At 39.7% G+C, this 15,540-nt stretch overlaps 1 protein-coding gene and 1 long non-coding RNA gene across 3 annotated transcripts; both read right to left on the bottom strand.

The window, feature by feature from the left end:
* Positions 1-1,390: 1,390 nt before the first annotated feature.
* On the bottom strand, positions 1,391-7,289 carry LOC310891410. Of its 2 annotated transcripts, none has more exons than XR_014577563.1 (4): positions 7,199-7,289; positions 6,378-6,572; positions 2,551-2,612; positions 1,391-1,471 (listed from the first exon to the last, which is right to left on the bottom strand). It is a non-coding gene; the product is annotated as an uncharacterized lncRNA (long non-coding RNA). The 2 variants fall into 2 exon arrangements; XR_014577564.1 differs by having other exon boundaries at positions 7,178-7,250.
* Positions 7,290-8,334: 1,045 nt separating this feature from the next.
* LOC310891412 (nuclear pore complex protein Nup153-like) lies at positions 8,335-12,452 on the bottom strand. Its single transcript, XM_083853674.1, has 5 exons — positions 12,252-12,452; positions 10,908-11,000; positions 10,582-10,672; positions 10,118-10,241; positions 8,335-8,584 (listed from the first exon to the last, which is right to left on the bottom strand). Coding segments are annotated over exons 1-5 (507 nt in total). The 5' UTR covers positions 12,450-12,452; the 3' UTR covers positions 8,335-8,583.
* Between the last annotated feature and the right edge of the window lie 3,088 nt (positions 12,453-15,540).

The raw sequence follows: 15,540 nt of genomic DNA on the forward strand, positions 1-15,540 counted from the left end.
TCTACTAATTTTAGTGAGGTATTTAGTCCTCTAAAATTTTGAGCCTCACAGCTCCAACTTTTGGGAATTTTTATATTAGAAGGCTGGGACTAGAACTGTCTTTCAAGATAAAGACAAAGACAATGTTTAAGATAGTAAAGATAACGTTTACGGATAATCAGCCATGAAACCCTCCCAAGAGTCATTTAATTCACTTCTACGGCAATACACGTTACATAGGATAGTTTCTAAACACTAACACAAAATGCCTCCACGTGAGGAACTTTGCAAACCTTCCAGGACACAAATATGTTTTGTACTGTATTTGTAAGTGCAAGCTGAATCCTCCTTTTGGAATCTGCAACATAAGCTTTTACCTCAGGGTGGAGAACAAAGCTTTTGCATATTACTGAGTTTCTAATATAAAATCTGTTTAGCGGAACCAATACAAAGAACAAAATTCTGTCTTAGACCATTTTCAAATGGGAATGAAGGCACAGGTACAAGAAACCTGCTGCGAAGCATTGACAGTGTCCCGTTTTACTTGATGCGGTCAGTGTATGCTGTATCAGCTTTAAAACCCCAGCTGATTGCAGATCAACCCCACAGAGGTTTGACCTCAGCTGAATTTTCAAGATGTTCTTCATCCAGTAGAGGTTGGCTTGTATTGTTAAAAGGCACAAGTATGGCTAAACTCAAGTGACAATGACAGAACCCTTATTACCGTCAGTAATTAGGTCATCACCGATTGCAGTCATAACTGAAGATTCCTGAAAGACAGAAAAGGCTAAGTTTAATCATAACTCATTTCAGAAAGCATCACAGATTCAAAGTGCTGCAGTCTCAACCCATTCCTTCTTCCTACAACTACAAGGATAGATGGCATTTTATCTACTTATTTTTAGAAGAAAGCCAATATTACAGTACAGGTTGGAAGGGACCTCCGGAGGTCACAACTAATACATTGACCACGATAAGACCACTTACAACAACTGTTTAATTTGCTTTAAGCAAAGCAAATCAGAAGAACAGGAACAGAAGAAGCGTACGCAATTATGCTGTCAAAACCATTCTTTGGTATGCGTGAACAAATAATGGTGTATAAATCACTAATTCTATGGATTTACTATTTAAGCACTTAAATACAAACACCTCTGAATGGAATCTGCTCTTTTAACTTCACACTAAGCAGAAAGCATGTTTTCAACTTCGGATTCTTTTTGCTGATTCACACAAATCTGTACAACGTATTATCTGTGAAATATTTTCTTTACAGCAAGCGTGCACTATCTTTACCTCAAAAACAGCTGGAGCCATTAAAGAATCTCCTAAAGAGCAGTCTCCAACAGCTTGCATGCTGTCATAGGGAGCATAGGAGCTGTAGTTGTAGTCAGCGTAAGCATCGTAACTCCTCTGCGAGTGGTAGTTCTGGTAATCTTGGCAATAAGCATTATAGTTGTATGACTGGTACCGCTGCAATTCTGCTTTCAGTCTGAAACATGAGAAGTTGCATACAGTCAGAGAACAGAAACTGTAAACCCAGTTCTGAACTTAAACAATTTGTCAGCTTACATACTTCAAAACTTAAAAGGAAGCTTTCCTAAACAGTCACCTAAGTGACAGCTTAAGTCACAGCTCAAAACCTCATTTCTATAGAAGCAAGCATCCTCACCTTTGCCAATACCAGAAGGAATTGTTCTCATGGATTAACTCCAGAGCCTTGACATGGTTACCTGTACACATCAAGTATTTTTAGCGTTGGCATAAGCAAGCTGCTGCTAAGTCTCTGTGCTTTGCTAAAGATTGATTTAAGACCAGAGACATTTATCAAGCACAGCTGCTTTAAAGATGCAGTCTTAACCCTTCTATCTTTTGTTTGGTTAATTACTAGATCTTATTTCCAGAAAGAAGTGAATGGAGTCAGATTATCCATTTCAAAGAAGCATCTGACGCTGCCTGTCAGTTTGCCATGTCTACCTCCACCTGCTCAGTTTTTTTGTTTGTTTAAAGTCCATTAAACATTCAACAGCTGCCAACTATACCGCTCAGGTGAAGTCAGTCTTGCTTAACAACACAATCGCGATTCTCCAGCGTGACGCCTTATTATTAGTGGGAGAATTACAAAATACACTGGTTCTTAAGAAGAAAGGGCCAGCTGATTAGCTTTCACTACTTTCCCTTTCAAGATTTTCTCAGGGGCAGCTTCAGACTAATGACAAGAACCAAGACAAGTGCTATCTGTACTAAAACTGAGGTACACTGCATAAAGAACATTCAGATAACCCAGCTGCATATTCAAAAAAATCCGCTGTTTAGACTTGTCTTCACTGATTCTGTACAGGCAGACCTCCTGTGTTTGCAGTGCCCAGTTTCTCTGACTTGAATTGGGGATGCAGAGAAGTGAGTTCTATGCTTTTGGGGAAGAATACAAGCTGAAGGCATTCTGAAATAGCTTCCAAACTCAGCAAACATGAGGGACAAACTAATCCAATGGCTGGGTATTTCAATGCTAAGAGAGCACGGTACTCAGCCATTCAGAAACGTATTACTGATGTGTATTTTAATACCTACATTTGTTTCAATACTGCAAAGCTACACAAGTTCTAATAAAGAGGTAATCCATTGTCTTGTTACTGTAGTAAACAAACAGAAGATACATCATCTTAGGTCTTCTGCTTCCAACTGCACTCTTCCTACATACAGTTGTGTAGGGAAGGAAAATCTGAAAATACTGTTGACGTTCTTCTGGATAGCCGAAGCAAGAAAACATGTTTGTGGCTTATTCTTGTTTTCAAAATAAAACAATATTAATTTAATCAAAAAATTTTGGCAAAGAAGTTTGGACAGTGCTCTCTTGGAGAAGAGCATTTCCATTCTAAAGCAGAAGGAGGCAACATTTGCAGAATTATGCTAGGTAAACAGAAACAGAAGTGTCATTTTTTACTATTTAACAGAACACACAAGCTAACCTCATGAACATACTGAAATTGTTTATATGAAGTCCTGTTTTGTCAGTATCCTGGATCAAAGTTCATCAAATTTGGTATCAATTCTTTAACCGTTCAGAGACCTGAATTGCCTTAAATAAGTGATAGAACTGAGCCGGTAGAGTAAGAAACCCTCTCAGGAAGTGCTAAGCTTTAAACTCCCCATTGCCCTAAGCTCATGAAAAGCAAAGAATAGCATTCTAAACCTGTTCTAGTAATAACGCCTTTGGCTTTCTCCCTGCGTTCCCATTTTTCCCCCCCACTTCTTTCCTGTCAACCCACTGTAAAACTAGTTATGTGCTTCTCTCAAACTAGAGGGAAAGCTCTAAGAACAAGAACTCCCTAGCACATAAAACCACTTGTTGTCCCTTCTACCTTATGCAGGCCCAAACCTGAAAATATTTACCAATGCATTCAGCTTTGCTACTGTTGAGAAACAAGGCTGGTTACAATGGCAGCTAAGCCCAAGTTGCGCTGTCTGGCTAGACTTAACAGTTGGATTCCCCCAGCCATCCTGAAGCAGGTTGATGAATCCAGGGAGTCAAAACATAGGACTTCTGCATTTCTGGTTTTGTAGACTGCATCCTGTGTGCAGCCACTACAGCAAGGGCCACAGACTTTCCAAAGGCAGAGCTACAAGAATCTGATTATTTAGAATAACTGTATCAATGCACAACTCCTTGGTTACCTTTTAGAAATTCCTATGCTCAGCCGGATTCCTTTTCCCCCCAGACCTGGTGCGTTCTGGCAGTCTTGCAGTGCCCTCATCTGATCACCTTGCTCACCAAATCTGTCATAGGCATACCCTCTACTATTTTCAAAAGGGAGAAAACCAATTCTGGTATGCATAACAGTTACAAAGCTAACGAATTCAATTTCTGTCTTCTACAAAAAACAGAAGATAGCAGCTACTATAGCTTCTATTACTTAAGCAACCTCTCTGGCATGTGCACGTGCACAGAAAAGGCTTTCACCAAATTAAAAAACTTGGGCCAGAAGCAAAAAGCTTATTCCTTGGTAGCATTAAGATGCAACTCACTGAGAGCCAGCAAAACAATACATTTTAAGTGCTCTCTGCGTAAGTAATCAGATTCCATATTTCTGCATATACAGCAGTTAATCAGTTAGCACTAACCCACTCCTTTTGGAGCCACAAACTTTATTGGTCACAAACACCAAGAGCTGGCTGTAATTATCTGAACCAGTATTAACCGGTACCTCTGAACTCTTCAAACAAAAATATCTTTCAGGTGCTCTTAGAAGAACAACATCAATTGCCTGCAACAATTTGATGGCTTTGCTAAACGGAGCACTGAAAAGCACAGTGGTACAGTTTCTTTTGTAGCCTGTTCAGAAATTATAGCCCCGTGCCTACAGCTTCAAATCAGGCCAAGCTTACCAGCCCAACTCTTACAGCTTAAGTTCACTGCACTCGAATGCCTTCAAGACGTGCTTTTAGGAGCCATGGAGAAGAACCCTCTGGTAAGACCACCATTATAAAGTACTGAGTGTTGTTTTACACTTAAAATAGAACTATCTGTTACAGTCATTCATCAGCTTTCCCTAGGCTGCTGCTCTCTCACTACTGAATGTGATCCTGCTCTCAGTTTCCCACTAACTTTTTCCCCCAGCGTTTATAGCCTCTTTTCATCTATGACACTTTTAAGGGACTACACCGTGTTGAAAAATGCTGGTTAACATTTCCTTTTACACAAGGTGCCTCATCGAATTTTCCTGACTAAACCAAACCCCAGAACCTTAACTAGAAGAGGAAGCACACAAACACACACGCCTCCCTGGCCACCATATCTCCCCAAAACATATCTGTTCAGTAACAGACCAACTGTAAGAATACTGCGATTAAAATCAGTATAGCTCTATACACTGCTTTTGTTCGGGATTACTAGCTAATGTCCTTTCCCTTACCCCTTCTGGAATTAATACTGAATTCTGTACTCCAAAACGTGGTTCTTAAGTCATACAAATGACATTTAACAATCAGAATTTTTCCACACAGTGATCCTCAATAAAAACTTCAATCCTCTACTGCAGTCTTTCAACAAATTAAAGGAATACAAAACTGGCTAATAACTGTTCAGTGATTTTTGGACCTTTGTAGCACTAGAGTAACAGCAGTACACTCTGCAGCATAGTTGCAAGTACGTGGGAATAAGATACTCTCTCTCATCTCTTTTTTTCTCTGAAAAGTGTGAGGCCTCTATTTCACCCTACTAAAGATTTTACCACCAACTGTACTGCTAGCATTGAGACACTGCAACTTCTGTGCTTGTATGAGATGCAGGACAGGTTCCTTAAGGTGTCGCAATTTTTTGTCTAAACCTAGTATTGAGATCAAAAAAGGGATTGCTACTAATTGCGTACGTATCAATAACCAGGACAGAAGACATGCTGCATATAGGAATTAAACTTTTTCTAAAGCTCTAGTACATGAACATATCAAATCCCGCAGATTTTTTCTAGTATGGTTTCAGAGGTCTTACTTGATGGACATAAGCGCACAAGTGAAGACAAAAGATATTCTGTTTACCTGAAGTACTGGTTTGGACCCCAAATGAAAAAGCTGGCTTTGCTTGCTCAGGTTCCTTCTCTGATGGTTTAACGAAACTGAAGTTGAACATAGGTTTTGCTGTGCTCTCTTCTTTTGTACGCTCGGACTTCCCAACTGAAAAGATAGGCTGTGTCTTTGACTCTTCAGTGTCAGCTTTCTTTCCAAACACTAACGGAGCAGCAGTAGTGACAGAATCCTGCTTCTCTTCTGTCCTTCCCAAAATAAACTGTGAGGCAGCTGCAGACTCTGCACCTGAACACTCTGAGTGAACACCGAATGTAAATGATGGCAAGGCAGCATTTTGTGGACGCAGTCGCAGTACCAAAACCTGCAGAAATAAGTGAATGTCAAGTCCGTAACCCACGGTGTATCTGCAGTACATGAAGGTTTGAACTACATTCTAGTCCTGATCTTTCCAGTCAAAACTGTTTAACAAACAACCCACCAAACAGTAAAACAAACAAGAAAACCCCATGCTTCCTCTCTACATAAAACTTTTCACAATTGTGTTTTCTGCCCACCACCTGGCTTTAAAAAGTATACGAACTTCTTTGAAAGATCATGTTTTTAGTCTGAACTCCAAATGAACAACGTGTAGGGCATGTAAAGAACAAGCACGTCATTAATGAAAGCTTTTCTCTAAAAAGGATAAACTTATTCTTGGGGAAAAGTGTGGAAACAGATGTTATCTAGGCAATATTCCTACAGGAAAAACGAATAATTTTGCCACACCTCAAAGGAAAAAATAATTGTGCTTAACAGGTAAGAAAATAAAAAAAATCAGAGCAAACCAAAAAATAAATCACAGAATATGCATCCTCGTTTTAATCATTAAGGATTACCTTTGAGCTCTGCTTTGGTGCTTGGCTTTGCACTTTCACAGGCTACACACTTCATGGCCTCTGCTTTGTTTTGAACCAAGCAGGTCTCCCAATCCCAGCTTCCTTCAGGCTTCTTGAATTTGTCTAAATCCAGAAATTCTCCAGAAGGAGCAGAAAATGCAGATGCACTGCTACTGGTCACAGGTGTTGGACCCTCTGTGAGACAAACAAGACAGTTAACCATCCTGTTTGAACATGAACTATAAAATGAGCATTAACTTTTAAATTTGATTTGTCAAATCCCACAGAAATGTTCAAAACTACTCCGCAACTCCCCCCCCCGCCCCTGAAGAAAATAAAAGCCACCAAAAACCCACAAAGAAACAAAGAAACAAACAAAAAAACCAGAGTGGAACTCAAAGCTTCCAAACAACACACAACTCTGTTCAGCACACAAGCTTCTGCTGCTGTTGACCACAGTGTAACCTCCATAAAGAGGCCTGACAGGTGCCTTTTAAAAAAAAGGTGCCTTTTAAGAGAGAAGCAGAAGATAACGCTTCAAATTCAAAACCGGAAAGACAAGAATGGCTCTTCCCTTCCACAGCACACGCAGAAAACTTTTATCCTAGTATTACTTGCATCGCTCTTCCTCTTGACAAGTGCAACGTAACCGTGCAATTCACTGCACCATGGTCACAGTAAACCCCTCATTTCCAAAATTCCTCCTTGCAATGGCAAGAGCCTCAGACAAAGATGCCGACTGACCGCTCAGAGGTTGGAAGTCCAAGAGAATCAACTCTGTCTGAAATCCATTATCTTACCTCATGAAATTTCAGTCTTACCGCACAGGATGATTACAAAAGCCCGGTCTAGTCCACCTTAATTTGTTTCTTCCAGGATATATTTGCACAGGTGTTTTTCGATGTAATGGCATGTTAAATGACATTTAGAGTCAAAGTTAGAATTAGAATCGTATTTTAAAAACAATACAACCACGCTCAAAATCAATTACGGTCACACACAATGGGAAACAACCCAGTACTGCCCTGAAGAAGTTATCCAGCGGGTCACTCGCTTTCTTGAAGCCTACCACTGACCTTCATAGGCATCTCTCTGCTTTAGCTTAAGACTAGTTAAGACTACACTGTCTTGAAATCTGGCTTCACATCTCCCCTCAATTACATACAAACGGTGAGTAGAGGCATTTTGGACACATTCTGTAATTTTTTTTACTTATTTTTTGAAAGAGAAAAACGCAGTCATTTTTAACTCTTTCTATGGAGTTCTCATTTTCGCCAGTGAAAAATCACTATGTTGTTTTTAAATTAAGTCACCCACTTCAGCCATCTTCCCTCACCAGCTGCAAAGCCGGGGGTATCTGCATTGATCCAGCTCCGTACTAATACATTTCACAATCAGTTCAATTTATGCGACAGGCTGGAACCTGGGCTGAGACCTCTGAAGTGCCTGTAAACCAATCCTGCAGACAGCCGCTAACCCATCAACCGTACCTGGGAATCGTGTTGCTTAAAATATTCCATATATGCAACGTACTTTTATTCTGTACAAGATTCACAGAGGCTAGGATGGAAACAACAGGAAAAAAAGGACCATACCTGGTTTCTCAGACTGACAGGCTACACATTTGTTATCTTCCGTCTTATTTGGTACAAGGCATATTCCACAGTCCCAAGAGCCTTTCGCCTTCTTAAATTTGTCTCCAAAGCCCAGAGTGGCTGTTGTGTCAGTGCTGCTCGAGGAGGATGTCACTGTCACCGAGCTGTCTGTGACCACTGGTCATGTCAGAGCAGGCATTACTCCCGTTCCAGGTTTTGGTGTCTCACATGCTATACATTTTGTAGCTTCCGGTTTGTTTTGGACAAGACATGTATCACAATCCCACGTTCCAGGTACTGTTTTGAATTTGTCTCCAAAGCCCAGCATCCCTGCTGGGGGCGCTGCTGGCTTTGAGGTGTCGCATTGACTTGAACTTACTGTCTGTTTCATACTCTCAACTGTTGAGGCTTTAGTAGCTTGACAAGTTACACATTTGTCCTTTATGTCTTTGTTTTGCAGAAAAGGGTCACATGTATCAGATTGCCAGTACGATGCTTGTTTAGAAGTCTCTTTACCTGCAGAAAAAGTTGTTATTGCAGGCCTAGTATAAACCACTGTGCTTGTTGTAGGTTGTGCAGACGTAGAAGAGCGTGTTTTCAACAATCCAAAGTCTAGGAAGCAAGAAAAAAAAGTCTTCCTGTTAGCGCAGCACCTCACTACATGTAACTAAGTGACTTTACTAGAGGGCAAAAATTTCAACTCAGGTGCCAATGGTTACAACTAGACATTCAGACCGAGCGCAACAGGAAGTCCCCAGAAATCTTATCTAAACGGATGAAATTTCATCTGCTGCACTGGGTCACAACAGAACATTTCGTTAAAGCTTCATTTAACTCTTTGTTTCCAAGCAAGCTTTAAATCAACATTTTCACTGGTCGATACAAGTACAAACAGACAGTAGCTGACTGAAATCTGACAGTCCAACGTGGAATGGAAATAATACAATTTGATTAAGACGCGATGCCCAATCGAATCAAATTTCTAAAGCTCCTCCTTCCGTAGCAGATGACTCAAATCTACTCCAGTAACTGTACAGAAGTTTGTACTCGGAGCAGCAATCCGTACGGTATTTTCCCACAGATGCTGAATATTAATTAAATAATAAAAACTCAAGACAATTGAACAACTGTCTAATTTTCTATAATCTTTTTCAAAATGCATCGGACACAGGACAACTCCTTATTTAAAAGGTGGCAATTTTAACAGAAAAGACAAGCTACTAATACAGAAAGACTAAAGGAAATGCATCTTAAACAGCAGCTCAAGTTGCTTGTAAATCTACCTTGAACATAGTTGTTTTGTGGTTTGTTGGTTTTTTTTTAGTCAAAAATGAAGTCTTTGAACAATGTGGATTTAGATTCTGCTTCTTTTAAACCGATAAAGAAAGTGAATGTCACTTCACTCAGAGGTCTTCCCTTAAACAAAATGCACAATGTATTTTCTCTCACTTAGCTCTTTCCAGTAGAGAAATGTGCTGCCTTCTTAACAAGTATGTAAGTTAGAAGAAGACTTTTGGGAAAAGATCAAACTCAATAAAGCCCTTTTTCTTAAAAGATATCTTTTCCACAGACACACTTTATGAAACTGTTGAAAACAATTGCAATTGCTTAAAAACAAAATTCAGAAAAGGGTTTTTAACGTAAAACACTCCACTTCTGTTTGCAGTTTAAATTTTAATCCACAGGAGCCATTGTAAGCTAAGGCCCAAAGATTCGCAGCTTTCGCCATGTATTTGGAACTGAAGCTCTTTCCTATTCTTTCTTCACCTGGGCTGAAGGTGGGACAGGAGTGTTGAGCTTTACAAACATTTCCTTTTCAATTCCACAAATTGTATTTACTTAAAATGAAACACCGATTATCTGGCTAATTCTCTTAGTACCTCATTTACAATTACATCCTAACACGTAAAGGAGATGCAACCCATCTGCTTTTCATCTTGCAGTTTTACTTCCAGCAACAAACACCACTTAGAATAGAAGGGGGCAGATGCACCCTAACAAACGCAGCGCTTAATGTAATGCTCTCCTACATTCATATTTATAGCAGATACTCTATTAACCATAAGTCGTGTGTTGGTTTTTTTTTAATAAAAAATGCTAGCGTATTTTTTGCAGCATCTTTTTAAAAGGAGTTCATTATCTCACCAGGATTTTTTTAGAACGTCTAAGACGCTTCCTTCCTTTAAGACGTGGGCAGTGGTGAAGGGACCACCAGCAAAATCTTTGACCTCCTCTTTCTGTGTGTTGATGTTGGTTGAGGTGGTGGTGTCTTTTGAAACAAAAGAAAACAAAACCAGCTTTCACAATGTGACCTAGTTAGAGCAGATTATACTCACTTTTGTTAGAAACAAGAATTTCCAGCTTCATGCTTCTCACATAAGAATCTTCACAAATTCTACTTACTTTGCAATGCTTTATGATTACAAGCAAAACAAAAAGCAACAAAACAAAACAAAAATTATAAAAGCAGATCTGTCACTGGAAAAATACTGCAGAAGTCCAACACTGCCTGGAATTGCTAGCATGCGCAGACAGGACAGATTGAAGATTTAATAAAGAAAAAAAGGAAAATCAGCACTTCAGATCTGAAGTGCTAAAGTTTCAGTTACCTAGGGTAAGAAAGGGCGTCACTGGAGTACCACTGGGTCCAGAAAGTTCTGCCGATTTTACAACGGGAACACTAAATGTAAACCCAATCTGCTATGAACAAGAGAGGTTTTTCAGATTCTCAAGCCACAGGAACTTCAATCGAATGCACACACAAAACCAAATCTGAAAGCTGCTCTTCACATTTGTAGCACGCATGCTGAATGACAAATTATAAGCCAGAAGCCTACATACTTTTCTCCATCAAGGCAGATTCTGCTTTAGTGTTCTGCAACAGCCTACTAAATGCCTAAGAAAAAAAGTCAAGCTCCTTTATTATTTTACTTACAGAAGACGTAGGTAGCACTTCTGCCTCAGTAGATTTCACAACTGGAGATGAAAACGCGAACTCAGGACTGCTAACAGTACTTGTTGGTTGTATCTGTATTTTCAAAAGAATTAAAGGTTTATATTTAAGAGCAACAACTACTTGAATTCACTACCCAACAGAAGTCCCGCAGTGACGTCGAAAAACCTGATGTTTGAGTTATTTTGCAGATAAAAGTAATAATAAAACACAGGGAAGTTTCCAAGTGGGTATAGGACAATATCTTCAAAACCAAATTCCAGAAACTGAGAGGAAAAGCTGGAGATGCTACTTAGGTCTAAATGCACGGAAAAGCAAGCCAGGAAGCTGAAGAACGGCAAACTCAGCCCAATGATACTCCAAGAACTTCAGCAAACACCTCAACATGTTAAAGCAGCTGTCTACTTCAAACCGTACAAAAAATATTTCAAGTACTCTGGAACAGATTAATGTTTATTTTATTGCAATAATATGCCAATTATTGCACCCTAGGCTCATTCTATGTGAGGCTTATATGACCACGTTACCTCTAATTAAATAACTTAAATAAAGTTGTGGTTTAACCATTGCAGGCAACTAAGCACCACACAGCCACTCGCTCACTCCCTCCAAGTGGAACAGGGAAAAGAACTGGAAATAAAGAAGTAAAGTTGTTAAATTTGAGGTAGCATTAATGACTCATCGCATGTAATGGCTACCTGGAAAGACAAATGCCATAACCCTGTACATACTCCCCACTCCTTCCCCTTCTTTCCCCCAGCATTTATTGCTGAGCACGATGCTAAATGGTGTGGAATATCCCTTCGGTCCTCTGGGCTCCGCTGTCCTGGCTGAGTGCCCTCCCAGCCTCTTGTGCATCCCCGACCTCCTCGCTGGCAGGGCAGCGTGAGACACAGAAAAGGACTTGTCACTGTGTAAGCACTGCTCAGCAACAGCTAAAACACCAGTGCCTTACCAACACTGTTTTGCTCACAAATCTGCAACACAGCATCATCTAGCATCATCTACTACGAAGAAAATTAACTCTACCCCTGCCAAAACCACTATAAATAACGTGGCATAAAGTCCACACCCCCCTTCCCCCGCAGACTTCCACAGCATTTGAAGCAGTTATACAATCACGTTAAATGGGAGTTGGCAGGCTCTAAGACTGAGAGAAGCAGAATCAAAACATTTATGCCTTTTTCCCCAAACTGGCATACAACCCCAATTCATTCAGCTGCGTAGAAACTAATATTTGTTAGTTTCATGAGCACCACAGAAAAAGTCAACTCACAATAAAGCAGTATACTCATTGTAAACATTATTTATAGCATAAAGATTTACCTTGCCCGCTGCCGTCGCTGCTGCATCTGCCATGCCTGCCGCCTCCGTTGAATTTCCCACGCTTGTCGTTGCCGCTGTTGACCTTGATATGTCCTTTCTCATCAGCAGGTATGGCATGCCCGCCGCCATTATTGGATATGTCAAGCCTGAGGGCACTGTTGAACATGTTATGCCCGACGTCGCTGTTGTATATATCATGTCCTCCACCTCCTCCTCTGATAGATCTGTCAAGTCCTCCACCTCCGATGGATCTGTCATGCCCTCCACCTCTGATGGATCTGTCATGCCCTCCACCTCTGATGGATTTGCCATGCCCGTCGCAGCTGCTGGAGTTGCCGTGCTCATTGCTGCTGTTGAAACAGCGCTCGGTGACGCTGAGACAGCGCTACTACCAATGAAACTAGAATTGAACTGAGGCAGCGATGCAGCACTGATGGGTAGGGGTATTTTCGGTAGCACTGGTTCCTCCACTTCCTAAAGTTGCAAATTTTAATTTTTCTTATACAAGACATACTACTTTCTCACCCCATCGCACCCAATTTATTAACAAAATTAAATAGAACAAAAATCCATACAAATTAAGAGAAAGCAAGTTTCCAGAAGAAATCCCGATCTCCCCACCTCTGTCTACCACGTCATTTTAATTTATGGCAGGCCTGCTTCCACATTATACTCTATTCAACAACTGTACAGCAAGAACACTGAAAGTTAACTCAAAACCTGTGCAGAACAGAGACGCACAGATCACATTTTTTTTCTTTCTTTTCTATACTTTAGTCATCAAAGCTCTAGAGAAGCATCATCCTTTCTAACTACCCTCGCATGGCTTCAATTAAGAGTACACTCTCAAGACAAGTGAGAAAGTGTTCCTCTTGCAAAATTAGGCAGGATAGCTGCCAAAGTTTCTAAAGTCATTACAGCAGTGAACGTGGAAAAAGGTAATGTTTAAAGAAGCAGGTAGGTTCAACAACCAAACTAAACACAAAAAGCACCAAAGAAAGTCAGACTAGCAGCACTGAAGATTGTGTTCTGGTAAATACAGTCTATACCATGTATCAGGATGCAAATATAAAAATCAGAAGAGAGCCTCTTAACAACTTCAATTTTCATCCCTGCCACTTACTTTATTTGATTACTAAGATTGGATGAGTTATGTTTTAAATGGCATAGAAAATCTGACCGAAATTTGTACAGTACTATCATGATCTACTTAGAAATGACTAGGCAGGGATGTAAGTTGGTACTACTGATATTCAGTGCATCCTGTAGCTTACATCTGTTTCACAGTTTTGATTTGAAAAGTTTATGGAACTTTTGATATTTGGACCATTATTTTATTTGCGTTACAGGAATAAACAACAGTGTTTACGATTTCTTTATATTGCATCATCCAGAAGTCCCATTTAATGATTTGAAACTTAAATTAACTTAAATACTTAATATTAACTTAATATTAATTAAATACTTAATGTTAACGTAAATACTTAAATTAACTTACAGGCAGCTTATATAACATCCAATAAAAGAAAAAATAATCTGAATATTCATGGTCATAGTTTTATGGAATAGATTTTTCCTATTAAAATGAGAAAAAAACTCTCTCACAATGAGTTTGGTGAGTATCAAAAACTGAGTCATCGTTAGCAGACATGCAGAATGCTCTCTTCTACTACTCTTTTTCACACTCTTGGCCTGTATCTTTCTGTATGACTTAAATATGAAACCAAAAATTAAGCTTTTTTTTTCTTTTTATACTTGGCACTCGTTTCAAGTATCATTCCTGTAGAAAAACTATACAAACCTTCACCAAAACTTCTCTTCTTAGGACTCATTCATTCAATTGCTAACGAGAAATGTTATAGTTTGAAGAATCTGAAGAGAAGGTAAGAGAATTAAAAATTTCAAAATTACATAAGCAAAGTTCAGGTATTCAAACACAGGAAATCAATTGGAGCCTGCTCTGAAACCCACAAGAAAACAAAAACAATGCAAAAATAAAGCGGTATTGTTATAATTTACTATGATGCAATAAAACTGACACACTTAGCTAGTTACTTCAGTAAGCTCAGTGACAGCAATTAATTTAAGAGTCACTTACCTGTTCTTGTACAGCTCCTGATAAATAGTGTATTCCTCTTTCCCTTCTCATTCTGCCGCCTCCGCTACTCACTCCTGAAGACAGACCATTGGACGCAGCAGTACTGAATTTGTAGCTGGTCACATTGCTAGCACACGACAGTACAGAAGTTGGGGGAAAAAAGAGGAAAAGAAATTACCAGCCAAATTTTTTTTTCAAGATATTAGAGCTGTTATTAGTCCTAGAATTGAAACCTGCTGATCAGAAAAAAACTAAAGCTGTCTCACAAGTTGCTAAACGCTGGTAAATACTTGATGTTCTAAATAGGAAAAACTTTATTAACAGCAGCAATGAAAAGGACATACATAAGTGCACCGTTCACATGGGAACAATGACTAAGCCAGAAGACCTGAAATAGAAGAGCTGATTTAGATTGTTATTTTCCAGTGCTTCCTTTAAATAGGACTGGTTCTCTGATTCTGCGATGCACATGTATCTTTTGCAGGGATATAAAAGAACAGCTCACAAAAATACAGAAAGAGTGCACATATGCACACATACACATGGGAAACACTGCCAACAGCTCTGATAGAATAGGGACGCCTCAGACTTGTGTGGCAAGGTAATATGGCCTAAGCTTCAGAAGCAGCTCTGGCTTTCATGTGGCCATCAGCAGGAACAGCAGAGGTGTTTGGGTATGCCAACATTCCAGAAGTCTTTTCAGACATGAATACAGATCCCTTTTGTAAGGCATACAAAGGCATTTTTCTGGTACTTAAAAAAGCCTAGCACATAACCAGAAAGATATCCTAATCCAAGAGGAAATGGGGAAAAAATAACCCAAACCAGAAGTGGAATAGGGAATAACTCTAACAAAAGTACTATGGCAAGAAAATGAAGTATGCCTGGAAAAACCGTGACATCAAAGCTTATCTTGCAGCCAATCAGTCAGTCAGTACAAAAGTGCATTAGATCGCACTGGAAGACACCAGGTCAAACTCCCACAATACTGAGGAGGAGAACTGGTCTAAACTTGTCAAATACTTGACAACAGCCTGCTTAGCACTGTAACTGCATAGAGGAAGACAGATCCCTAAGGCATATGCTCAGACTTTTCTCTAATCCGAACTGTCAATCCATTAGAATTCTGAAAAAAGTCTTACATCAAAATAGATCTTCATTCAGACAACTATCGCTTGCCCATAACAGCCC

Source organism: Anser anser, assembly GCF_964211835.1.
Source record: "Anser anser genome assembly, contig: HAP1_SCAFFOLD_118, whole genome shotgun sequence".
NCBI classification, from domain to species: domain Eukaryota; kingdom Metazoa; phylum Chordata; class Aves; order Anseriformes; family Anatidae; genus Anser; species Anser anser.

Coding starts and splice junctions, on each gene's coding strand:
- LOC310891412 (XM_083853674.1), bottom strand. CDS start 12,449: ATGATATATACAACAGCGACGTCGGGCATAACATGTTCAACAGTGCCC. Junction 10,673..10,907: donor AAGTGCTACCTACGTCTTCT/GTAAGTAAAATA, acceptor TCTTGTTCATAG/CAGATTGGGTTTACATTTAG. Junction 10,242..10,581: donor GACGCCCTTTCTTACCCTAG/GTAACTGAAACT, acceptor TTGTTTCAAAAG/ACACCACCACCTCAACCAAC.